Genomic DNA, 26,880 nt, shown 5'->3' on the forward strand with positions numbered 1-26,880 from the left:
GCAACTGCAGTGTGATTTTTTTCATGCTTCAGTAAATTTTATAACCTTCATTGCAGACTTAACTCAGTATTGCCTCAAAATTCTTAGATAGAAAGCATTACATTGGTGCAAGGTATTGTTATAAAATGTGATTTGTAAGGATTGAGAAATTAAGTGATATTTCAGATAAATTTTATTTAGTGATTTGCTTACACAATTCAATGCTGGACCAACTGCAGCACTGTCTATTCAAAGGACTATTAGTTAAAGTAGCCTGTAAAATGAATATATTTGTTGTGTATCACTGTAGGCTGCTGAATTGACTCAGCACAAAAAACACAGGGTCAGCTGTATGTGTCCCATTTCCCAGTGGAATGAGAAACCAAATAAAAAACACAGATATAGGAAAGATTCCATGCAATATAGCACTGTACAGTATGTAAGAATTGGAAAAAGGGAGGTCTGGGGTGAAAGTGAAAGTACTGGTAGTTTAAATCATTTTTACAGGAAGAGGTTAATATTCTCAATAAGCTGGAGCAATATCTGTTTTTGAAATGTTTGCAAATGGTTGCTTATGTAGAATATGATTCAGCAATACTGCGTCAGGAACATGTACAAAGAATGAGAAAATGACTGAAATTAATGCAGATACAGAATTTGTAACACTTACAAAACAACTAAAATTTGGCTGGATTCATTACTATGGAAAAGAAAATACAAGGAAATATTTTGATAAAAGAATCTTATTGTAGAAGCACAGAAAAGCCCCTGGATATTTCAGCCTGATCTCCTGCACTCTGCAGGATTCTCTCTCTTTAGGTCCAAAATCTGTAGTGTTTTGAGCATTCAGCTTCTACTCTCATTTGCACTTGAGGATTCCATACCCTACATAGGAGGATAATTAAAATCAGGGGAAACACAAGAAGAGACCATTAATTTCTGTGGAGTCAGTCCTGCTGCAGCCAGTGGCCCCAGTGCCTCACTTGCCAAGTCCATGCAATGCTCAGCCCTTGCCTTCTAGCTCACCCTCCTCATCTGTGATAGGTGACACAGGCTGCTGGAAGTGGGGCGAGTCTGGCCAAGTGCCCTTGGGGTAGCCCTGGTGCAAGAGCTGTCCTAGAGTTAATCCACTGACCACTCAAGTTAGGCCTCACTAGCTCTCCATCAAGATGTGGGGGGGCAGTGTGGGGCCAAAACGTAGTGGCATTACAACCTGGTTCACCGGGATTGCAGCACTGCTCAGGTTTGGCCCCGCAGCCACTCTGACATGATGCAAAGCCAAATCTGAGCAGTGCTGCAACCCCATGTGTACCATGTTGCAATACCACTCACTCAGTTTTAACCCTGCCACCCCCATGTTGACAGAGGGCCAGCAGGGCTAAACATGAGTGGGCAGTAGGATGGCCTACCCTGCTTCTCTTTCCTGATACGGATGTACTGCGCATACACGTGCAAGTGCCACTGATTAGCACTTCGGCACTTGGGCCCAAATGTCGTATGCATCCTTTCAGGATCCAAACATGCAAGGTCCTGAATCTCTCCAGCTCAAGTCCAGGCACTTTTTTTTTTGCACATCTCTAAAGGATGGTTTCTCAACTACTTCTTTACAACTTACTGGAGGTTGGAACCTACGCATTTCTGAAAATCCCACCAGGTGCCTGTCTTTATCTTTAAGCACCTAGATACCTTTAAAATGTGTTCCTTAAAACCTATATGCATTGGAACCATTCTTAAGCAATCTCTCAAAGGAACCAAAATATTGGTAACCAAGTAAAAGTGATCATCTCATAAAGGAGGAGCAAAATTTGCTCCATATATTTGGAGATGTTCTGGGGTAGTCTCTTACAAGTAGTTGCATAATACCCTGTATCTTGTACAGCTTTCCTTGTAGATTTCCAGGGGAAACTGGAGGGAACTAGATGCATGCATTGCTTCTAAAGTGTCTAGTTTGTCACTCTGAGGATTACAATAGTGCCAACTTTTGTGATTTTTGTCACGATTCTAGTGAAATTTTTTTCCCCTATTCATGGCCACCATCTCCTATGATGTCCATGGCGCTGAAGCCTGCAAGATGGCCACCATTTCCCTACACCCTACAATAAAACCTGCCAAGAGTGATCACTCATGGGAGTTAGCAGAAGCAGTCACTGGTAAGAGGATGTCTCTCTTAAAAGGTATAGTATTGTCACCCTTACTTCCATGCTGCTGCTGCTGGTGGAGCTGCCTTCAGAGCTGGGTGGCTGGAGAGCGGCAGCTGCTGGCTCTGCCCAGCTCTGAAGAGAGTAAGAAAATGTGGTCTCTGGTCATAAATGATAGGTGGTTGCTCTTCACAATTTCTTCACAGTTAAATTAGGGGGAAAAGTTCTATGGCCTTTTTAAGTAGTCATTTGGGACAGGTAGTTTCTTTTCAGAGGTTGTTACTAAGGCAGGTTTTACTGTAACTGAATGTGGAAGTGAGGCTGTCCTTAATAAAGTTGGCTGCCGCCTCCTGTTTTCAGTGAGACTGAAGCATGCCCATAAGCAAAATGGTGCCATTCTATGGTTCGAGAGACTGAACAGGACACAGGGACTGTGTTAGGATTGCCAACTCTTCAGGATTGTCCTGGAATCTCCAGGAATTAAAGATTAATCTTTCATCACATGTCATAATCTTTAAACTTCCAGGAATACATCCAACCAAAATTGGCAACCCTAGTGGGGAGCAGCAGGTAGTAGGACATTGTGAAAGGCAGATGAGGATTTTGAGGAGGAGCAGGGCACTGGGGGGAGCAAGAGGAAGATTTAGGGGTTGCAGGAGAATGGGGTGCAGAGGAATGTGGGGGCAGGAGGGAAGCTGAGAGGGTGCAATGATGGGGGTGGGAGACGGAGGGCACAGAATGGCAGTTCCCTCAGCCTGATGGTAGTGGTGGGCAAGGAGAATCCCTCTGAGCAGCCAGCGGAAGGCAGTGTTGCCAGTTCTCACAAACTGATTGTGAGTCATGGGAGTTTATTGCCTGAAGGAGAAACTTTTGCAATACCACAGTTTCCAGGGCTGTGCACAATGCCAGAAATCTGTATGAGCCTCGTGACTAAGGACACAGACCTGCTCTGCCACTGAGCCCTGCCTTCATGTATGGCCTTATAACACAGAAAGGCAGTAGAAGGCATGAGAAGGGGTGACCAGAGAAGTGGTATTCCTTGATCCCAGCTAGAGAAGTCTTTGGACAGTAGGAAGCAGAGAAGATTGCTGCTGAGTTAAAATGGTAATAGGGAAACTGTCATCCATTTCCTATCTTAGGGATGAGGATAAGATAAATGATGTCGCCATCTGGGCAGCCAAGGAGAGGTGTACATTTTTGTGTGCATTAAAGGCTGACTTTTCAAACTGAAATTATCACCCATGTTGATAGAGGAATAGAGGGGAGTTAAAAAGTAAAAAAGACCAACTAAAACCACAATTTAAAAAAAATCTTACAGTTTTTGAGGTGCTTACTTAATTTTTGATCTCTTGAGGTTCACAATGCTAATGATAAAAGCATATTGAGCAGGTACAGTTTTCATATTACTTCAAAGTAACTCATTTGTGTATGGAAGATATATTTTGAAAACGTAAGTAAATTTGTTTTGTACATATTGCATATTCATCAGTGCTCATTATTATAAATGTTCTCCCCTGGTTGCATGCTCATTTATACAGTGTTGAAATGGCTTTTTCTCTTTACCAAAACAATGGCACCTGTGATTAAAAGGAAACCTAGTTTTTCTAATGCTGGGAACAGAAATAATCTTTCCCAAGAAATTCCTTTTAATTCTTTATAGATACTAAGCATAATTTGTCAGATCTATAACACTGAAATATTTATATCTTTGAAAATCTAGAAAAAAGAATCTTTTTCACAACAATAAATATACACACAAAACCCCTAACAAGGTAAATCCATCATCTTTCTAATTCTGTTACATTATGTATGATGCAAACATTTTTACATTGATTATTAAAATTATATTTGTTTCTCAGTAATTTGGTTTGTAGGAAATGAAGAGCAAACTTTTTGGTAAATCATAACTAGACTATGCAACTAGGCAATTAATTATTGTATTTGTGAATAGATGACTATGGTCCAGGCTAAACCAAGTATTTCTTTTTATGTTTAGCTATGCAATAACATCTCACCTGTGTGAAAACTGTAAGCCTGTGTAGATAAATGTAGTGCCCAACTGTTATTTTTACATGGGTTACAAGCATAATTTTTTCAACACTTCCTGTAGTGTATGTAATACAAAATAAGATGATAACCAATGAATTGAGCTGTATGATGGTCTGAACACACAACTGGGAGCCAGAAAGTGCTGAGCACAATTTCTGAATGTGATATCGATGTCCTTTATACTGCAGTATTGGTGAATTGCAAGGGATTTTTGAGTGTAGTCACTTTTTTAAATTTAATGGAAACTTAGCCTATTTTGTTTCTTCACAAAACTCTTGAACTGATTTAAAAACAAAATACAAACGTGGATTTTCCACATGAATGAGAGTCTCATCAGGCTTAGGCTCCATCCACTGAAATAATTGCCATCAGAGAAGGCGGGAGTGGGGTGGGGTGGGGAAAATTATTCTTTCTATACTTTGCGTTAAGTACTTATCTTCTAACTTTTCCAGTATGGTGTGGGGAAGGGAATCAAGTAAATTGACTGTTTGAGCAGATGGAGGTCAGATTACAGCTGAGCTTTTTGAATTTCTATGGTACTAGTGATGTCACTACATTACTGTAAACAAGTTTTCCCCCGATATGAAGGTAAGGATGAGACGCACAGTTAAATGTCTTAGATCTGGCAGAAAAAAAGGGAAAGCTTTAAAAACATGTTAGTGTGAATTAATAGCAAACATATGTGAAGGTTGTTAGGATTTTTTTCTTTACAGTTCATCTTTAATCTGTTTCAGCTTTCACATCTGGAAAATTGGGATAATATTTATGTGATGTGCCTCACATACATGTTTAAATATAATATTTGTGAAGTACTTGGAAGTTGAAAAATACTATATATATGTTTGTTTATTTTTATTAATTAAAAGGAGCAGAAATCAAGCTCCCTGTGCTCACTTTACAATCAGATGGTGACCTTTTCAAAACATGTGTTAATTTTCAGAAAAATTACCACAAAGATTGCCTTTTTGACCTGATAGTTGGATGTTGCACATCAGAATTATTGACACATTCTCAAGGCCATATTAGCTTTCAATGTGCCAGTGTACTTCTGTAAGCACAGCAGTAATGATTAATGCATCTTGTGGGGGAGCAAAATGAAGGATTTTTATAAGACACCTTAAAAGTAGTTAACAGCGAAGAATGGATTAGATGGAAGCTGATAATGATCAGTGGGAATTAGCTTGTAATCTAAAAATAACAACAGATATATAAGGTGGTGGTGTAGCCATATTGGTCCCAGGATATTAGAGAGATAAGGTGTGATTCCACCCTGAGAGAGGTGAAGTCACAGGGCTAGGCACCTGTGTGGGTTCACTGTGAGACCAAGAAGGGGTCAAAGATTATGAATGGTAGGAGGGAAAACAGCAAAATAAAGACAATGGACTTCAAGAATGCAGGCTTTAGCAAATTCAAAGAGTTGGTAGGAAAGATCCCCTGGGAAGCAAGTCCAAGGGAAAAAAAGAGTTCAGGAGAATTGATAATTTTTTTAGAGCAACATTTTTAAGGGCACAAGAGCAAACTATGCCTATGAATAGGAAAGATAGGAAGTATAGTAAGAGGCTGCCCTGGCTTAACCCAGAGATCCTCAATGACCTGAAACTCAGAAAAGAATCATACAAGAAATGTAAACTAGTTCAAATTAGAAAGGATGAATATAAAAAAATAACACCGTGCACGTCAGGATAAAATTTAAAAGGCCAAAGCACAAAATGAGATTAAACTAGTTAGGGACATAAAAAGCATTTTATGAATACATGGGAAGCAAGAGGAAGACCAGGGACAGGGTAGGCCCATTACTAAATGAAGACGGAAAGACAGTAACAGAAAACACAGTGATGACCAAAGTTTTAAATGCCTTTTTTTGTTTCATTTTCACCTAAAAAATTAGCATTGATCGGATGACTAACATAGAGAACATCAGTGTAAATGGGGTAGGATCTGAAGCTAAAATAGGGAAGGAACAAGTTAAGAATTTCTAGGACAAGTTAAATGTCTTCAAGTTGGCAGGGCTTGATGAAATACATCCCAGAATACTTAAAGAACTTGCTGATGAGATCCCTAAGCATTAGCAGTTATCTTTGAGAACTTATGGAGGACGGGAGACATAAGTAGGGACTGGAAAAGGGCAAATATAGTACCTATCTTTAAAAGGGAGAATTAGGACAACCCAGGGAATTATGGACCAGTCAGCTTGACTTTGGCACCCAGAAAGATAATGGAGTGAATATGCAAACAATCAATTTGTAAGCACCTAGAAGAAAATAAGGTAATAAATAAGAGTCAACATGGATTTGTCAAGAACAAATCATGTCAAGCCAACCTAATATCCTTCTTTGACAGGGTAACAAGCCTTGTGGATAGCGGAGAATTGATAGATATGGTATATCTTGACTTTAGTAAGGCTTTTGATACTACCTCTCACAACCTTCTCATAAACTAGATAAATATAGCCTAGATGAACCTACTATAAAGTGGGTGCACAACCGGCTGGAAAACCACACTCAGAGAGTAGTTATCAATTGATCACAATCAAGCTGGAAGGGCATAACTGGGTCCTTTAGGGATCAGTTCTGGGTCTGATTCTATTCAATATTTTCATAAATGATTTGGATAATGGCCTAGAGAGTATACTTGTAAAGTTTTCAGACAATATCAAGCTAGGAGGGATTGCAAGCACTTTGAAAGACAGGATTAAAATTCAAAATTATCCTGACATACTGGAGAAATGGTCTGAAATAAATAGGATGAAGTTCACTAAGGAAAAATAAAAAATACTGTAGTAGGAAAGGAATAATTGTACAAATATGAAACAGGAAATGATCATGTAGGAAGGACTATTGCAGAAAAGGATGTGGGGATTAGAGTGGATCACAAACTAAGTATGGGTCAACAACATAATACTGTTGCAAAAAAAGCAAACATAATTCTGGGATGTATTAGCAGGAGTAGCATAAGTAAGACACAAGAAGTAATTCTTCCATGCAACTCAGCACTTATAAGGCCTCAGTTGGAGTATTATGTCCAGTTATGGGCACCACTCTTCAGTAAAGTTGTGGATAAATTGGAGAAACTCCAGAAGAGAGCAACAAAAATGATTAAAGGTCTAGAAAACATGGTCTACAAGGAAAGATTGGGAAAAAATGAATTTCTTTAGACTGGAGAAGAGAAGACTGAGTGGGGACAAAACAGTCTTCAGGTACATAAAAGGTTGCTATACAGAGGAGGGTGATAAATTGTTCTTCTTTACCCCTGAGGACAGAACAAGAAGTAATGAGCTTAAATTTCAGAAAGGGAGATTTAGGTTAACTATTAGAAGAAATCCTAACTGTAAGAGTAGTTGAACACTAGAACAAATTACTGAGGCAGGTGTGAAATCTCATTGGCTTGAAATTTACACCAGGAAATATAGAAGTTTGTAAGATGGTTATGCTATAGAAGTGATGTAAGTACTTACATTCTATTTTTAAAATGTTTAATTATTACGACATTAACATTTTTCTTTGTAACATTTTTGGCTTCAGTGAATTATGAACCTTCAATAAATACACAACATGGCATACTCTCATTAAGTTTCTTCAAAAAATAAAAGTAAATAAAAGAGGTACAAGCATACTTGCAATCAGAAAAGAAATCAGTGGAATGATTGTGTTTGAATCTGCTGACTACAGTACCTTCTAAATCCATTTAAAGTAACAGATATATTTATGATATTGGAAGTATCAACAGAATTTTCTTACCTGTCGTTTGTCTTTGTTTACTTAGGAAAAGAAGCCCATCAGTATCGAGAGATCAGAATAGAAGATATGACCAAAGGGACGAGAGAGACGAATATTCACAGTATGCTACATCAGACAGTGCAATGCCAAGGTCACCATCAGATTATATAGATAGGCGATCACAGCGTGGGTCTCAGCTCTATGAAGAACCTGAACTTGGTGACTACAGAGATTCTAACAGAAGAAGTCACAGACGTTCCAAAGAGTATTCTGTAGAGGAAGATCAGGTGCAGAACAGAGAGGAATATGAGAGGCAGAGGCGAGAAGAGGAGTACCAGGCACGATACAGAAGTGATCCTAATTTGGCTCGTTATCCTGTCAAACCACAACCATATGAGGAACAAATGCGTATCCATGCTGAAGTATCCCGAGCACGCCATGAACGAAGACACAGTGATGTCTCGTTGGCTAACACTGAACTGGAGGAGTCCCGGATATCTATGCTGAGGATGGAACGACCGTCAAGGCAAAGATCTATATCTGAGCGCAGAGCTGCCATGGAAAACCAACGTTCATATTCTGTGGAAAGAACTCGAGAGGCTCAGGGACCAAGTCCCAACCGTCAGAGGACAACGAATCATAGCCCTCCAACATCTAGGAGGAGTCCAATTCCTCTCGATAGGCCAGACATGAGGCGCACTGATTCATTAAGGAAACAGCACCATTTGGATCCCAGTTCTGCTGTACGGAAAACAAAACGTGAAAAAATGGAAACCATGTTAAGGAATGATTCACTCAGCTCAGATCAGTCTGAATCAGTCAGACCTCCACCACCAAAGCCACACAAAACAAAAAAGGGAGGTAAAATGCGTCAGGTTTCATTGAGCAGCTCAGAAGAAGAATTGGCTTCTACTCCAGAATATACGAGCTGTGATGATGTAGAGATTGAAAGTGAAAGTGTTAGTGAAAAAGGTAATACTTAATTTTTTTTTTACTATTTCAATATTTAATATGGATCATTGTTTATTCCATTGTATTTTATCTTATTTAATATACTTGATTGAATCATGTGATCTATAGCTGTTCCCAAGTGGTTTTCAGTTTCACATGGTGGGGTTTTTTTGCTTTGTTTTTTTATTTTGAAATATGTTTAAAGACAAATTGCAGTAAGGGTAACATGGAGAAGAACATTACAGTTTATAAATTCATTTGAATATGCTACTCATTTTTGACAGGGACAACTGTGCCTGTTGAATCTTTCAGTTAACTCTTTCAAGTATCTGTGTTGTGTTGTCACATAAGATTTTCTTGGTCAAATGATTGGATGAAATCACAAACCTGTCAAAAGGCTACATTTTTAAGGATGTTAGCTGAAACAATAAAACATTTAGGACCAAATACTTCCTTCAGTTACACTTGTGAAAGCTAAGTGATATCAGTGTGGTTGTGTAGATGAAAGAAAGGGAACAATATGACCCCTGTTTGTTAAATATGTGAATCTACATAGCTGAGTGGCGAGGAGGTGAAGGTTAGTGGTTAGTATGGATTGTGCTTCAGAGAAGACATACACACAAATTTTATGTTCCTGTAGCAGAAATGCTTATCTGACCTGTGTATCAGGAAGTCAATTTGTCTGTTTGTTAGGCACATGCAAAAATGGCTCTATTTATCTAATGTTACAAAATAACATTTCTTCCCCATTACAGACTAAAATGGTTTGAATATGCTGCTGTAAAAAGCAGATGAAAAATCAGAATAGCAAAACTGGACTGGGAGTCTCAGTAGTGCTTACGGTTGCCAACTTTCTGATTGCGGAAAACTGAACACCCCTGCGACTTCCCTTTCCTGAGGCTCCATCCCTGCCCAGCCCCTTCTCAAAGGCCCTGCCCCCACTCACTGCCCCCCCACCGTTGCTGACTCGCTCATTTTCACTGGGCTGGTTTTGGAGTGTGGGAGGGGGCTCCGGGCTGGGGCCAGAGGTTGGGGTGTGGGGGGTTGAGGGCTCCAGATGGGGGTGTGGGCTCAGGGCTGGGGCTGGGGATGAGGGGTTTGGGATGCGGAAGGGGGATCTGGGCTGCGGCAAGGGGCTGAGGTACAGAGGGGTGAGGGCTTCAGTTGTGGGTATGGGCTCAGGGCTGGGGCTCGGGATGAGGGGTTTGGGGTGCAGGAGGGGGATCTGGGCTGGGGTAGGGGGTTGAGGTACAGAGGGGTGAGGGCTCCAGCTGGGGGTGTGGGCTCTGGACTGGGGCCAAGGGGCTCGGAGTGTGGGAGGGGGCTCAGGGCTGGGGCAGGGGGTTGGGGTGTGGGAGAGAGTATGGGGTGTGGGCTCTGGGTGGGATTTTGGGTGTTTGAGAAACCCTGTGCTAAATATTGTCCAGCATAAAAAATTACCATTTTTTTCCCCACAGATTGTTTTTGATATCCCCACCAAAACTGGCAGATGTTTTTTCTTTGGTAGAAAGAGGGCCTAATAATCCTCTCACATACATTGGTGTAAATAGAAGGCACTCCACAGAAACCAATATAATACACAAATATAAAACTAGTGTAAGAGAAGAATCAAGCTAATATTTATATCACTTAACTTCATACATTTTCTGTGTTGGTATAAAGTATAATGATTGTGTTAACTTTTTAACTTACATTTTATGAACATTATTTCAAAGAGTCATAATTTTATCTTCACCTAACTGCTCATAAATATTTTGGGTTCTTTAATAGTAGTGTACAAAATATTAACTGCTAGGAATAAGAAACTACAACATTCATTCCAGTTTGCGTTTTACAGAGTGGCAACACCTAGCCAGTTTTGTGAGTTGAGATCAGGAAACTTACTGCTGTTATTATTATCCAGAAGCTGAAATCCCATGCTATTGCACAGGTGTGGCAACTGGGCCAAGTAATCCCCCATCTGTGCAGTCTCCTTCATACAACCAATGCAATTGTTGCCTGCAAAATTAGTTGTAGAGTAAGGGTGATAGTTGATTGAGTTACCTTTGATGTCACAATAGTCTAGGACTCAGCATGATAGATGCATACTTACTGAAGCTGTACACTGCACGAATGTAATGTGTGAAGCCCAAAGGGTTGAGAACTTAAAAACTGGACAGTAACAGACCGCAGAGCCCAGTGATGACTGAACTCAGTGATATTTTGAACAAAAAGAGCTCTAAACCATGCTTGCAGCTTCACTCTGACTCAATAGACATTCTAGGCTTCAGAGTTGACACACAGAGTGACAGTCATACAATCTTATGATACAAATAGCATTACAGATATTGAGACCTAAATCTTATCTCAGTTATGACAGTAAAGATCTGAATAACTCAGCTGAACTTACCCAGTGAAGTCAATGACATTTATACATGTAGTCCCTCAGATAGATGTTGATGGTGGCAACCAGGGCTAGGTTACAGGGGGAAACAGAGAGTTCTATCCCTATAAGTCTAGCTCTGGGGCTTATACAAATTCTGGTTCCAAGAATCAAATTATTCAGTTAGGTACAGTAGGGTTTACATTTAAATTCCTAGAGTGAAAGCCTGGCCCCCTTTAAATCAATAGCAACATTCCCACTGACTTCAGGGAAGTCCAGATTTCATCCCTAATGTTTATGACTTAACCTAGCAGGGAGATGACCCAATCTTGTGTCTAGAATGAAAATATTAATGAAATGTGCACTTAGTGTATCTTGGGAAATATGATATAATACTAGATAATACTAGAATTCTCTGGAATCAAAAGGTCTTGGCTATCAAAGAAATGTAATTCCTACAAAAATGTCATGAGAATAAAAACTGTTTTATGAGTTGACCTTGAGTGAGTTAATTCACATACTGTATAGCACACACTACTTGAGTAATTATTTTCATGAACAGCAAGCAAGCATTCTTGCTGGACTTAAAACCTTCACTCAGAATCCTATGCAAGCGTCTGTCACAGGGAATTCTCCATAAAAACCTAGCTATTGCAATATTTTTAAAATAGCAAGTTTTCCAAATGTCTTGGCTGCTCCAACAAAATTTGCCCCAGATAAAATACTCTTGCTTTATGCTCTCTAAGGATCCCCCACACCAGGGGAATCCTCAACCATTCCATTAGGACGGATTTTACGTCCCTTTGTTCAAGGATCATCAGACCTTAAGGCAGAACATGTAAGTGACTTGATTGCGGTCACAGAGGCAGGTGATGTCAGAACTAGGATTAGAATGCAGTAGTATTTTTGTCTCAGAGTTGTATGGTGAATGCAGTAGTATTTTTGTCTCAGAGTTGTATGGTTGGTCCACTGCACAAGGCCATCTCTTGGGTTGCTGAGCTCTCCTGACTTTTCACCACAGGCAATATTGGGAGCTAAACAGAAGAACCTGCTCAGATGTCAAATCTTGCTGTGACAGAGCTTGCTGTAGCAGCCTCTTACATCTAAGAATTGTTCCAATGTCCTCTCAGAATTGAGTGATCTGTGGATGCGAGTTTTTGCAGGCCCCAAACACCTGCCAGTGAATTCCATGAATAACTTGCAAACCTTAGGAAAAGTTGCACTGACAAATTTTCAGCTCTTTCAGTCATTTTACTTTTTCAGGGCAGTCCTTGTATGGGAAGGGGCTAGAAACTGACTTTTTTATTTTTGTTGAGAAAATTAGCATTGCCATTTAGGCCCAAAAGCAGTTATGACCTGCAGCCATAGGCCTGAAAGGCTGGCTCTGTGTGCATGTAACGGCTGCAGGATGAGTGCTTAAAGGAGTATTGAATGTCTTTGGTTTTCAGTATTGGGTTTAATCTCAGTCAATGAAGGGAAGGTAATATGCAAATAGAAAACATTTTATGGAACTTAATCTATGTTAATATTCTGGCAATGAAGTATAGGGTCTATGTATACTACTAGAGTATGTGTTAGATTTATCAATGTGCTTCACTTTCTAACTAGATGTCAAATTATATAAATAATGGTAAACTGTATGATTTAAACAAGGCATTGCATTTGTTTCCCCATCCTACCCCTGAGTTTTTAAACTTAAAGCTGATCAAGCTTCATGATATAAATTAAGGCAAGGACATCAGCCTTTCCTTTAGAATTCCATTCTACTTCCTTTTTCATAAAAATAATTACAAACATGGCAAAATAAGAAAATTTAAAATCTTGCATGAACCAAGGTCTCTGCTATATTATCTGGTATCTGTCTCTATAGTTACTATGGTGGTCAAGGTTCCCTTGCTGGATCTGGGCCACTCTCCCAACCTGGTTGTGGCTGTGCCTCAGCCTGCTCCCTAGATCAGTTCCCAGCCCAGGTTTGGGGTGCCTTTGGGCTTCTCCCAGAAGATGCAGCACCACATATGCCCTGTCTCTCTAAGCCTGCTCTTGCAAAGCTGTTTGGTCCAGAGCAGGTAGATGGAAACCAATCCTGAACCAGGGCTGAGGGTTTGGGGTGTAGGAGGGGGCTCCAGGCTGGTACTGAGGGGTTCCAAGTGTGGAGGGGGGTCAGGGATGGGATGAGGGGTTGGAGTGCGGGATGGGGGTGTGGGCTTCAGGAGGGAGTTTGAGTGCGGGAGAGAGTTCCCTCCTGGGGATGGGGTTGGGGTCTGGGAGGGAGTTAGGGTGCAGTAGGCAGTTTGAAACTGGGGCAGGGCGTCATAACTGTAACCTAATTGTGTAGAGGAAGGTAAGAAGTTAGAGAATATGTGCAGGAAAAAGGTGGTAGTGTTCTCCACCAGTGCGCCACTGCCTCTAGCCCCTATCTATCCAGCTCCCATATAGAAGTTCAATTCCATTACTGCCAGGTGGGATGTGGCTAATTCAACTAGAGTAGAGTAGGTTTGTGGAGAACACAAAGTTGCTGAATACAGTAACTTCCCTGTCAGGGCATTAGAGCTTTCAGTGCAATTTGCCTTTTAAGTTACTGTCAGCACAAGAATTTGCCACTTCCACTCTGCTCCTTTAACAAATCGTAGAGTGAATATGGGAACTGGTCAGGTGCTGCCATTAATTGGGAGGACAGGTCAGGAGCAGTGGGATCCAACTGAGGACAGGGTCTGAGATTCATGGAGCCTTCACTCTCATTTTCTGCGCATCTCAGGTCCATGAGATTGCTAGGTCATGCTTGCCTTTTCAATACTGCTGTCAGTCCTGAGGGGAAGATGTAGCAGACTGTCTGCTGTCAAAAGGCCATATCTGGAGGGCAGACTTCCCTTCTGTGCAATTCTAAATGAGAACTTTAAATAGGAAATACATATGCCATTTCAGATACAAAGGTTTAGAATATGTACAGCAGGAATATGTATTTGGAACCTAAATATTACACACATTTATATTTTTCCTAAATTACAGGAGCAAAAGCTATTAGCTAGTTAGATAAAAACAATTCCTCAGATGTCAATGTTCTTATCAAATCATATGTGAGTTGTAAAAAAAAAATCCTAAACCATTAAACTATTTTTTTTAACTGTATGATTTTAGAACAAGGTGAATGCAGGGTAGCTGTATCCATCTTAGTCTCAGGATATTAGAGAGAGAAGGTGGATCTCAGAGGGTTATAGATAGTAAGACCTCAAGGGATGATATTTTGTTCCTTGAATTTGTTCAGAAAGTAGATGCTGCTTTTAAGTTTTGCTTCCTTTTTTCACAACATGAAGAAATGAAGAGCTCTGTGTGGCTAGAAAGCTTCTCTCTCTCACCAACAGAAGTTGGTCCAATAAAAGATATTACCTCATCCACTGTCTCTCTGTCTAACAAGGTGAATGTTTAGGTGTGCTTTAAATTGGTTTTAAAAAGCAAGAAACCCAAAGAAAGCTCTCAAGATTACACCAATTTTTAGACCCTAGTTACAAGCCCCTGAGAGACATTGTTCATAACATTAAAAGTTGTCACAGTATTAACTGTGGCAAAGTGAACAATGAGACTCTCACTACTTCCCCAGTGTGCAGTCCTAGAAAGAACTTACCGGTAGTACTATTTATTTGTAACATTTGTAAAAAATAATATAGGCCCTAATAGTAGCTTTTGGGAGAAATTGACCATTCTGCTTGCATTCAGTGGAATGGGAACTGCCACTGTTGCTGCAGATATGATTCCCATAATCATCCAAAGTGAGGAGCTCAGAATCTGTGCCTGGAAGGAGTTAGAGCTGGGCCAAGATATGGACAGTCTCTGCAGCAGTCTCCATTCCAACCTCACTCAAAGTGATTCCCAGTCTAAGTTATGTTGACTATCTATGTCAGCATTAACTTAAATGGATTCCATCTTGCAATGTTAAAACCCTCAGGGTGTGGGGAGACACATTCTTAGGGCAGTGACCACTCTTGGAAATTAGGCCATGCTGTTAAAGAAGCTTGAGGGGCTGGGACTCAGTACAGTGGTACAGGACTTCTGTGTATTTGGCGCTAGCCTCTGTTAGATCCCCCAAATTTCACAGGGATCTAGGAAGATCTGTGGGTTCCATATGCCAAATACTTTGCCATTTGTTCAAGGAGGTATAGGGTTGCCAACTTCCTAATCGTACAAAACTGAACACCATAGCCCCATCCCTTCCCTGAGCCCCCACTTCCCGTTCACTACCTTCCCCCTCCCTTCATGGCTCACTCTTCCCCATCCTCATTCACTTTCACTGGGCTGAGGCAGGGGATTGGAGTGTGCAGGGTGTGAGAGCTCTGTCTGGAAATGTGGGCTGTGGGGTGGGGCTGTGGATGAGGGGTTTGAGGTGCAGGAAGGGGCTGTAGGCTGGGGGGTAAGGCCAATGGATTTGGAATGTGAGAGGGGGCTATGGGTTGAGGCAGGGTGTTGGGGTAGGGAGAGGGTCTTGGCTCTGGACTGGGGGTACAGGCTCTGGGGTGGGGCTGGGGATGTGGGGTTTGGGGTACAGGAGGGGGCTCTGGGTTTGGGGGGGGGCTTAAGGCTGGGGCAGGGGCTTGGGGCATGGGTTTACCTTGCATAGCTCCCAGTCAGCAGCACAATAGGCCTAAGGCAGGCTCCCTGCCAGTCCTGGCACCACTCTGCACCCTGGAAGTGGCCAGCAGGTCCAGCTCCTAGGCGGGCAGCCAGGAGGCTCCGCACGGTGCTCTCGCCTGCAGGCACTGTCCTTCCGATCCCTTTGGCTGCGGTTCCTGGCCAATGGGAGTGTGGAGCCAGTCCTCGGGGAGGGAGCTGCATGTGGAGCCCTGTGACTCCCCCTATTTAGGAGCCAGACCTGCTGGCCACTTCTGGGTTGCAGCGCGGTGCCAGGACAGGTATGGACTAGCCTGCCTTAGACCCACAGCACTGCCAACCTCCTAGGCGCCAACTTCCACTGTTCCTGGTTGGTGCTCAACTTCACCCCCACCCCTGCCCCAACCCTACCCCTGCACTGCCCTCACCCTGCCCACATTCCATCCCTTCCCTAAAGGCCCAGTCCCTGCCCCTTCCCACCCCCATCTCCCAAGTCCCTGCCCCTTCCCCACCTCCTCACCTGAGTGCACTGCATCCCCGCTCCCCCCTCCCTCCTGGAAAGTCCTAAGTGCGGCCAAACAGCTGTTTGGTGAAGGGAAGCACTGGAAGGTAGGCAGAGGAGGAGGGAGGAGGTGGGGCGGGGGTGAGAGGAGCTTGGCTGCCAGTGGGTGTAGAGCACCCACTAATTTTTCCCTGTGGGTGCTCCAGCCCCGGAGCACCCATGGAGTCGGGGCCTATGGCCAATCAGACTTTTAATGGCCTGATCAGCAGTGCTGACTGGAGCTGCCAGGATCCCTTATCACTACATAACCCCCTTTAGTGAAATAATGTAATGGGAACTCCATATATGAGAACTAACTCAGTTTCCTATCCCATACACATAGTGTTCCCACAGAAGAGTAAGGTGGTCATTAAGAAAGTGAATATTCATCTGCTTCTTGCACTCTGTGATATTAATAAGTTAAAATGAGCAAGATAACACATTATTCTAATAAAATCATTTTATTAATATTGATGTGCATAATAATTGTAAATAGAACACACAAATAGCACATAATAGCAAAGCATGTACAAACACATTGTTAGTTATGTTTTGATGCATGAAAGCAAATAAAGGGTGTTTTATAGTTCCAAATATTCTATTTTGAATTAAAAAAATTCAGACAGTGAAATCAAACTAACATTTAGTTGCTATAGTAACGTTGCATATAAGCTCTAGTGCAATAGTATGTGAGGTGTTTTACAGCTGCCAGATGATGGGGATATAGAGAGTTGGGGTGGCAGTGGGTATAAGGGTCCTTCTATTCCTGTGGTAGTGGATGAGGGGAGACAGGTGGAAAGGAAGGATGCCATTGGCAGAAGCCAGAATCAAAATTTTTAATCTCAATACCACCCATTTCACCTGCAGCCAGCTCCCATAAAGTCAGGGAATTGGTTAACCAACAACCTAGTCTTAGGGACATGTTGTTTAATGTAAGATTGTTGGCTAATAAAGTATCCACTATACATAGTATACCGTAATTCAGAACAAGGGACCAGACCTTCCATAGGCTGGTCTGATTGTTGCTGCATCTGTTTCCAGTTATGACTCTGCTGTTTGCATCCAGCTGAAGTGCAGAAGGTGCCCACTCCAATTTTGGATAGGATACAGTCTGTTTATCGCGTGTGTGTGTGTTCCAGGATGGGATTGAAATTTTGGCATACTAATCACTCTGCTGCTCTAAATCCTCAATGAGCGGATTGCATTTATTACCATGGTGTCATTGAAGGGACAGAGGCAGGGTTGCCAACTTTCTAATTGCAGAACACCAAACACCTTGCCCCTCCCCTGCCCTGCCCTTTCCCTAAGGCCCCACCCCATCCTTTTTCCAAGGCCCCGCTCCCACTCACTGTGTTCCTGTTCCTCTGTCGCTCACTCTTTCTCACCCTCGCTGACTTGCTCATTTTCACTGGGCTGGGGCGGGTGGTTGGGGTCCGGGAGGGTGTGAGGGCACTGGCTGGAGTTATGGGCTCTGGTGAGGGGTTTGGAGTACAGGAGGAGGCTCTGGGCTGGGGCAGGAGGTTGGGGTGTAGAGGGGATACAGGCTCTGGGTTGGGGGTGTGAGCTCTGACATGGGGCCAGAACTGAGGGGTTCAGGATGTGGGAGGGGGCTCAGAGCTGGGGGAAGGGGTGAAGGCTCTGTCTGGGGGTGGGGCTAGGGATGTGGGATTTGGATGCAGGAGGGGGCTCTGGGCTGGGGCCAAAGCGTTGAGAATGTGGGAGGGGTCTCAGGGCTAGGACAGGGGGTTGGGGTCCTGGAGGAGGTTCGGGGTGCAGTTCCTGGCCAATGGGAGCTGTGGAGCCAGCGCTCCAGATGGTGTCTGCCGGCAGGAGCAGCACGCGGAGCCCCCATGGCTGCCCCTCCACCTAAGAGCTGGAAGGACATGCTGGTTGCTTCTCAGGAGCCACGCAGAGCTGGGCACGGAGCCTGCCTGTCCCACTGCTGCGAACCGGATTTTTAGTAGCATGGTCAGCTGTACTGACCGCAACTGCCAGGGTCCCTTTTTGACCAGGTGTTCTGGTCAAAAACTGTATGCCTGGCAACCCGAGATTGAGGCTGATAGTGCTTAATGGCTTCAACAGACACATGGATGAGGAATGCTTAGAATTGACTAACATTTCATGGCCACCATCATGATGACCTACTTCGGTACTGGCTCAACTCACGTAGCTGGCCGTGCTATGGATCTAGTGTTTGAGATGTGACAGGACTGGAAGTGAGACAACTATAAACAAGGACTTTGACATGGACTGACTATCATCTCTTGCATCTTTAGGTTGGGGTTAGGCACCTGTTGCAATGGTCCATGTCTTTTTTTGTTTGAAATTGTTACCTCTCAGGGCATAATAAAGGCTGCATCTATTTGCATAGATTGCTGTGGGGGTGTCACAGAAGTGAGGTTTGTGTTTTATAGTTTGTAAGGGGTTGAGTTCTGTTGACTGCTGTTTAATTTAATTTTTGTTTTTAAACTGCATGGGGGTCTCATAGAGCTCTGGATAAGTGCCCTTTTTATTATTGTAGAAATCCAAATTAAAAAAAATGCAGACAAGTATACTTCTGTGCTATGAAGTCTCTATATTGTTACATCGTACTATTTTAAAAACATTTTAATTATTAAAAGAAAATTGGCTGAAGGCTACAGAACACAGGTGGTTGTGTGTGCGTGTTTGTGTGTGTGTGGGAGGAAGTGCATGCACATGGGGAAAAACCCAGGACTCAGTTCTTTTCCTAGTTTTGCCAGTGATTTGCATTGTGACCTTGGACAAGTCACTTAACCTAGTAGTGCCTCACTGTGCCCATTTCCAAAATTTGACTAACAATGCTTACCTCACTAACGGTTGTGTGGTGAATAGCATTACATTGGTGTCAGTGGGGTTCTGTGGATATGCAAAGGTGCACAAATGCACAGAACTGACTGCAGAATTAGGGCCAGGGCCAGGGCCAGCTCCAGGCACCAGTGAAGGAAGTCCTCAGTCCTTCTCGGAGCGAAGGACCTGCCGCCAACTTGCAGCCGAAGAATGAAATGGCACGGTAGAGCTGCCACCAATCACGACTTTATCTCTTCCCCCCCCACACTTCGCCGCTTGGGGCGGCAAAAAAGCTGGAGCTGGCCATGATTAGGGTCTAATTTTCTATTGCAGTTATCTACATTTGCAAAATTAAAACAAATCAACTTGTGAAGTGCAGGCAATATTTAGTTTTCAGCAGACTTATATCCATTTGGAAACAATTTATTTTTGTAATTTTAAAACTGATAGTTTTGTTCATTGCTTGAGGAGAAAAAAGCTTACTTTATATTGCTGAGACCTGTTACAAGAACAGTGAATGTTTTCCTTGTTCAAACAGTGGGAAGCAAAAATGGAATATTATTTATCTGTGGCAATGTAATTGTCAGTGATCTCACTTCAAAATTTTAAGTGACAATGGGCCTGATTTTTATAGCACTTATGCCAGATAAATCTTATTCTGTGTAGCACCAGCTTCAAATGAGTTATTCTTTATTTACAATGATTTAAATTAGATTCAGAATTCGGCCTACTGTTTTAGTTCTTTGCGACAAGATTATCATCCATGTAACAGCTATGAATTGCAACAGAAGGGAAAATTGCAAGTATCTTGTGCACCTGTGGTTCTGAAAATTGTATAGCATCCCAAGTGCCTCAGAAGGGGGACATTTAAGTGCTAAAGATATTAATTATGAAGGAATGTGTGGCAGTATAATTGTTTTACCCATCCAAAGCCCTCAGAAATCATGAAGGTATATTTTCATTTTAATTAACTAATTTAGAAGAGGCTGTCCAACAATCAATTTCAATTTTTGCTTAACCTTGCAATGATCCAAAATACAGAGTACTTCGCATCTGCGAAGGGACGCTCCTTTGCATACTGTGTACCCTGACACTGCAGTACATGAAAATATGGTGTAGTGGTTAAAATCTACGGCTGGAAGTGTGGAGATCTGGATTTTATTTCTGTCTTTGCCACAGATTATTTGTATGACCTTGGGGAAATCTCTTAACCATGACTCATTTTCAACTACTGTAAAGTAATAAAATAACATTTTCCCAAAGTGCTGAGTATCCCGCAGTCAATGGGAGCTGCAAGATGTTCAGTAATTTTGAAAATCAGGCTATGCATTTTAGGTGTCTTAATATGGCACCTATTTATGAAAATCTTGTCCTATACTAGCAGCAAAGAGTCCTGTGGCACCCTATAGACTAACAGACATATTGGAGCATGAGCTTTCGTGGGTGATACCCACTTCGTCGGATGCACATATACTTGTCCTATACTGTAATCAGCAGTAGTATTTACTTCAGAAGAAAACAAAACTTACATGTTTTGAAGTTTTGTTTTTCTTTAACAAATTTGTGTTTTCAACTGGGAGAACTACTCATAGTGATTTCTTGTACTTCTTGATTTCAGTTTTATGGTTGGGGGGGGAGGGGTTGGTGTTTTTTTTGTGGGAGAATAATATATTTCATATGATCAATACACTTTTTTTCTCCACTCTGGTTCAGTATTTTCCTTTGATAGAAAAATTCCAATTTTGAGGGATAAAGTACAAGAGTCTTGCAGTAATTGCGATTTTTTTTCAGTAAAAGGAAAAATATTATATAAAGAAATTACCAAATTTATGTGGATAAAATTGAGATATTGCAGTTTGTCAAATTGATAGTGAGCAGTTATATTGTAAACTTCCATGGAGAAATATATTTTGACATGTATTAGACACCAATGACATCAGAACAGATGTTTCCCCTGAGTGTGAAATTTTAAATGTGATATGCTAACATTTTCCTGATATGCTACTGAACTAATCCTATTTGTCACAGAAAGGTGAAGGGCAGGGTAGTGTACTGTTGCAGAGAGCAAATGAAGACACCTTCAGGAACGAGAGGAGTGTGTTTGATATTACATTGTCTTTTTGTTTAACTTCTTTTGTGTTTTTGTTTGCTTAAATGGTGTCTTCATATGAGATTTTATGGTGGAATAAAAGATATAAATCCAGTCATCTCAGTTGCAGCACTCTTCAAATTGATTTGAAACTGAAAAGGTGAATGCACTTGACAGCTATAATTTGTTTTATTTCTGAAAGTTTTAGGCAAAAACGTGAGTGGTGCAACTTCAGGGATTGTACATTTTAAGAGAATATTAAGAAAATACGTTACACACTTCAGATTAACCTGGTGAATTTTCATGTGTGCTGGAATCTGCTGCTATATTGGTAATCAGTTATTCTATCAAATGTATCTGACTCCATCGCTTCACATTTTGTATTTAATAGTTCATTGCCAAGTACATGGTGAGCACCACTTGCCAGCACAGAGTTTACAGGTTATTCTAGAGCACATTCTGGCGCAGTTCCTGGATTACCTTTTTAATCTGGTGTCAATGGAAAACGTCATCCAACAACCTATATTAATGCAGTGTTCTGTGTGTGAAGATGCAGTGACTGACTGTTGTAGATTTATAGAGATAAATGAAATTAGTGGATATGTGGGTATGAAAATATCTTGAGTTCCACATTGAAACTTTGTCCAGATTGGAGTTGCATAGTAATTCTTAATGAACATTTATAGTTCAATAATATTCTTAAGGAAAAAGTCATTAAAAATAGTTCCACTGGCACATTAGATGCCGTAATGAACATTTAGATTATGATTCTCTTTGAGAGCTTTAGTTATATAATCTGTTTACTTGGAAACGAGAATATGTGGACATCAGTTATATAATATGAATTAGAGTCAAACTGCAGTTTCATCACAATGCTCCATGACTATTTTCTACTGCAAGTTCCTTGACCATATTTATGTACATCAGAGTGTTTCTATAACAAGAAGGAAGGCCCCTCTACATCCAACTCTCTAAAAGTAATTGTGTGGCATTGGGCCGTCTATATGTGCTGACCAGATGATAGATGATACACTAGCAATAACAGAAATGCTTTCATGCTACAGGTTCCAGATGTTCTAGAATTACTTGGGATTTTAGCATTTCAGTACATTTAGGGGCAAATTTTCAAATGTTCTCAACATGTTGAATGCTAAACCTTTTTGAAAGTCTGGACCTTGAGGCTTTACCCTGCCAGTCTGACATACTTGAAAAATGCAAACTACAGCAAGATGTATAATTTAATTTTTCAAACAAATATATTGTTGAATTGTAAGAGTTGAAATTTGTTTCTTGAATGTTTATAACTAAAGATATATAACTAAATCTCAGACTGATGAACTAAATCTATATTAATTGAATACAAAACCACACTCCTTACAGTATGGAAAGCATGTTCTTCTTCGAGTGCTTTTTCTTATCGATTCCAATTAGGTGTGCGTGCACTGCGTGCACGATTGTTGGAAGATTTTTACCCTAGCAACACTTGGTGGGTCGGGTGAGGCATCCCCTGGAGTGGCACCCTTATGGCACCGGATATATGCCTCTGCTGACCCAGTGCCCCGTCAGTTCCTTCTTACCGCCCGTGACGGTCGTTGGAACTGTGGAGCACGACATAGCTGATCTCCACTTCCCTAGCTGATCTCCACTTCCCTAGCTCTTTGCTCGTTTATACCTGTAGATAGTTGTTATAGTGTAGTTGTTAGTAGTTTCTAGTTGTAATTAATAATAGTTTTTCAAGTTAGCGTAAATAGTAATTGGAGGTAAGAGGCTTTTCCCCTTCCCTCCTTCCCGGTACCAGGCTCATGCCTAGGTCTCGGGTTTCAAACCCTGCTCGGCCTGTCTCAAGCCGATGCCTACAGGAGACCCCCATGACTCCTGTCTGAAGTACCTTGGGGAATCCCATCAATCAGATAAGCGCCGCATTTGTAAGGCATTCAAGCCTCGGACAAAAAAGGAGCAGGACTTTCTTTTGAAGCAGCTCCTCATAGAAGCAGCATTTAGCCCAATGCCCTCTGCCCCACGCTGAGATCCGATGCCATCAGTCCGAAGTGCACCTCTGGCACTGGATCAACCTGGCACTGGCAAAGATTCCCAGCACCGGACATCTCTGGCACCATTACCAGCACAGCACCACTTGCTGTCTCCGCGAGCCAAGAAGCAGCACAAGCAACCTGCTGCTCCTGTACAGTTGCCGGCGCTGCCTGTGCCCCCTTGGAGCAGCATTCTGTGCCGGACTGCTCCGCGAAGGCTCCAATTCCGGCACTGTCAATTCCAGCGCCGCAAGCGCTGTTGAGTCCGGTGCACATAAGCTCCCCAGAGTGCACCGTGGTTGAGCTCGGCCTGCCTTCCACCCCAGAGACTTTCTCCACTGCTCATGACCTGATTGCACTCACCGAGCTGGGATTGTCACAAACTTCAGTACCGCCAGTACAGGCTGTTCCATAGATAGGGAAGCCTTCTATGATGCACCCTCCATTGCAGTGCGAGAAGGGTTGGCACCGATCTCGGTCCCAGTCTAGGCACAGTCCCAATCCAAGCGCTGGTCTCCTCCACGGCACTGCTTGCAGTCCCAGCACCGATCACCATCTCAGTGCTGGTCGCACTTACGGCACCGCTCCGCCTCAAGAAGATCTCTTTCCCGGTACGGTTGGTGCCGGTCCAGCTCCTGGCACTGATCCTGGCGCTGCTCTCCTCAGAGTTGTTCCTGGTGCTGCTTTGCTCATAGGTCTTGATCGAGGTCCTGATCTACCTCCCAGCACCGATATGACTATCGGTCCCAGTCCAGATTGTGGTACTGCTTGAGACCGCGGCGCCAATCTCCATCCCCACGGCACAGGCCAACAACGCATGATAGTGCAACCCAGCATGAGCATTCGGCTCTACCTTGGCCTTCCTGCCCCAACTCGAGGTCATTCCAAGTGCAGAGTGGCTACTGCGTCCATGACCAACATGCGGACGGAACTAGCCAATGGTACGACAAGAAGCAGGATCCTGCTCAGGGACCCCCAAAATGGTCCTTTTGGACCCATTGGGCATACCATCAGGCCCAAGGTGTCCCACCGGGAGCTTCTCGTTCTGTCTACTAAGAACCACGGGTCCCAGAGGCCATTGTCAGTGCCCCCCCCCCTCCAAGGGGCTCGGATGCGACAGCCCTATACTCAGCTCAGGGCCATGCCTATAGCATGGAGGACCTAGGGCTGCTGGACCCACCACCCCAGCAGGACTTGCCCCAGGACCCATTAGTCCTGGTCGTATCCTCCTCATCCTCCCCTGACGAGGTGGTGGTGGGCACGTCCTCCTCTGACTCACCACCTATAGACCTCTGTGTGCACCAAGACTTGCTTCGTAGGGTGGCACAAAATATGAAACTCCAGGTGGAGGAGGTGGTGGAGGTCAAGGATCTGGTGGTGGACATTTTATCTGCCAGTGCTCCCACACGTATAGCCTTGCCATTTATTAGGACCATCCAGGCTAATGCCACTACAATCTGGCAGTCTCTGGCATCTATTCCTCCCACTGTCAAGGGAGTGGAGAGGAAATACTCGGTCCCCTCCAAAGACTATGAGTACTTGTACATTCACCCCCAACCATGCTCCCTTGTTGTACAGTCCATTAATGAGAGGGAAAGATACGGTCAACAAGCTCCTGCTCCTAAATCCAAGGATGCTAGAAACCTGGATTTATTTGGGTGCAAGATCTATTCAACTGGTGGCCTACAACTTAGAGTGGCTAACCAGCAGGCCCTCTTGAGCCGTTATAATTATAATACCTGGAACTTGATGGGGAAGTTCTAAGAGCTGGTTCTTCAGGAGTCCAGGGAGGAGTTCAGGGCCTTGCTAGAGGAGGGCAAGAAAGTAGCCAGGACATCCTTGCAGGCTTCGATAGATGTGGCAGACTCGGCGGCTAGGACTCTAGTTTTGGGCGTAGCTATGCGTTGCATCTCATGGCTGCAGGTGTCTGGTCTTCGGCTGGAGCTGCAAACAATTCAGGACCTGCCCTTTGATGGCCAGGGGCTATTTTCAGACAAAACTGACTCCAGACTCCAGAGTCGGAAGGATAACCGGGCCATCATGCACTCATTGGGCATACATACCCTGGTGACGCAACATAGGCCCTTCTGACCCCAACCAGAGCGCACCTACCCCCAGCTGAAACAGGACTTTTCTAGAAGACACGGCTGCGGTGGTAGGAGGAGGCAATCTGGTCCTCCAACAGGCCAGAACCAGGCCCCCCACAAACCATCGGCGGGGCCCAAACAAAACTTTTGAAGGTTTGCCCGAGGGCAGAGCACTAGTCTCCTTACAGAATCCTTCCCCACCTTTCACCAACTGTCTCTCCTATTTCCTCCCTGCGTGGTCGCGCATAACATCAGACTCCTGGATCCTACACGCGATGGAAAGTGGATACCGACTTCAATTTGTTTTGTACCCCGCTTCCCACCCTTCCTCCCCGTCCCTCTTCAGGGACCCCTCTCACGAGCAACTCCTTCTACAAGAGGTGCAGACGCTCCTGGTTATTGGCGCTACAGAAGAGGTTCCAAGGGATCTGAGGGGCAGGGGGTTTTAGTCCCGCTACTTTCTAATCCCCAAGGCAAAGGTGGGGCTACGGCCCATTCTGGACCTGCGCGGACTCAACAAATTTATGGTAAAGTTGAAGTTCTGCATGGTTTCCCTGGGGACCATTATCCCTTCCCTGGATCCTGGAGACTGGTACACTGCCCTCGACATGAGGGATGCATACTTCCACATAGCGATCTACCCACTGCATAGGTGCTTCCTTCATTTTGTGGTCAGTCAATGACACTTCCAGTTTACCATCCTCCCGTTCGGCCTATCCATGGCACCAAGGGTATTTACAAAGTATATGGCTATTGTAGCTGCCTCACTCCATTGACGTTGGATCCAAGTGTTTCTGTACCTTATTCGGGGTCGCTCTGAGCTCCAGGTGCAATCTCATGTTCGGTTTACCATGAGCTTGTTCAGACAGCTGGGCCTGCTGCTCAATGTTGAAGAGTCCACTTTGCAGCCAACCCAGAAAATAGACTTCATCGGAGCAGTCCTGGATTACGCATGCCCGCTTCCAGTCCATGGTGAGCATTATCCATGGCCTCTGAAGCTTCCCGACTCCGACAGCATGCACATACCTTGGTCTACTGGGACACATGGCGTCTTGCACCTTCGTGACCAGACATGCCAGACTACGCCTCCATCCACTTCAGGCCTGGCTCTCATCAGTCTACTGTCCAGGGCCGAGACAATCTGGACACAGTGTTCACGATACCAATGGAAGTCTTAACCTCCCTGGCTTGATGGTTGAACCCTAACTTCATATGCGGGGGGGATGCCATTCCATGCCCCACAGCCCTCCCTGGTCCTAACCACGGATGCATCATCTCTGAGCTGGGGCGCTCACCTTGCGGACGTTCGCACACAAGGCCTTTGGTCCACACAAGAGTTAACCCTGCACCTCAACGTACAGGAACAGAGAGGAGTATGCCTGGTGTGTCAGGTGTTCCGTAAACACCATCAGGGCTGTTGTGTCGCAGTCTTCACAGACAACACAACGGCCATGTTTTACATCAATTTATCATTCTGCATAGCTCACTTGATTGACCTGGTGGCATTGTTTCTCCCAGGAATCCAAAATAC

The 26,880-nt window shown here is 43.4% G+C and overlaps 1 protein-coding gene across 22 annotated transcripts in view; it reads left to right on the top strand.

The window, feature by feature from the left end:
* The window catches only part of RIMS2 (regulating synaptic membrane exocytosis 2), an 848,125-nt gene that overhangs the window by 427,330 nt on the left and 393,915 nt on the right, over window positions 1–26,880 (top strand). For all 22 annotated transcript variants that reach the window (XM_075063174.1, XM_075063172.1, XM_075063173.1 and 19 more), the window contains one exon: window positions 7,929–8,854. In XM_075063174.1, coding sequence (XP_074919275.1) covers window positions 7,929–8,854 — 926 coding nt within the window. The remainder of the gene's footprint in view (window positions 1–7,928; window positions 8,855–26,880) is intronic.

This window comes from Chelonoidis abingdonii, chromosome 2, assembly GCF_003597395.2.
Source record: "Chelonoidis abingdonii isolate Lonesome George chromosome 2, CheloAbing_2.0, whole genome shotgun sequence".
Taxonomy (NCBI): Eukaryota; Metazoa; Chordata; order Testudines; family Testudinidae; genus Chelonoidis; species Chelonoidis abingdonii.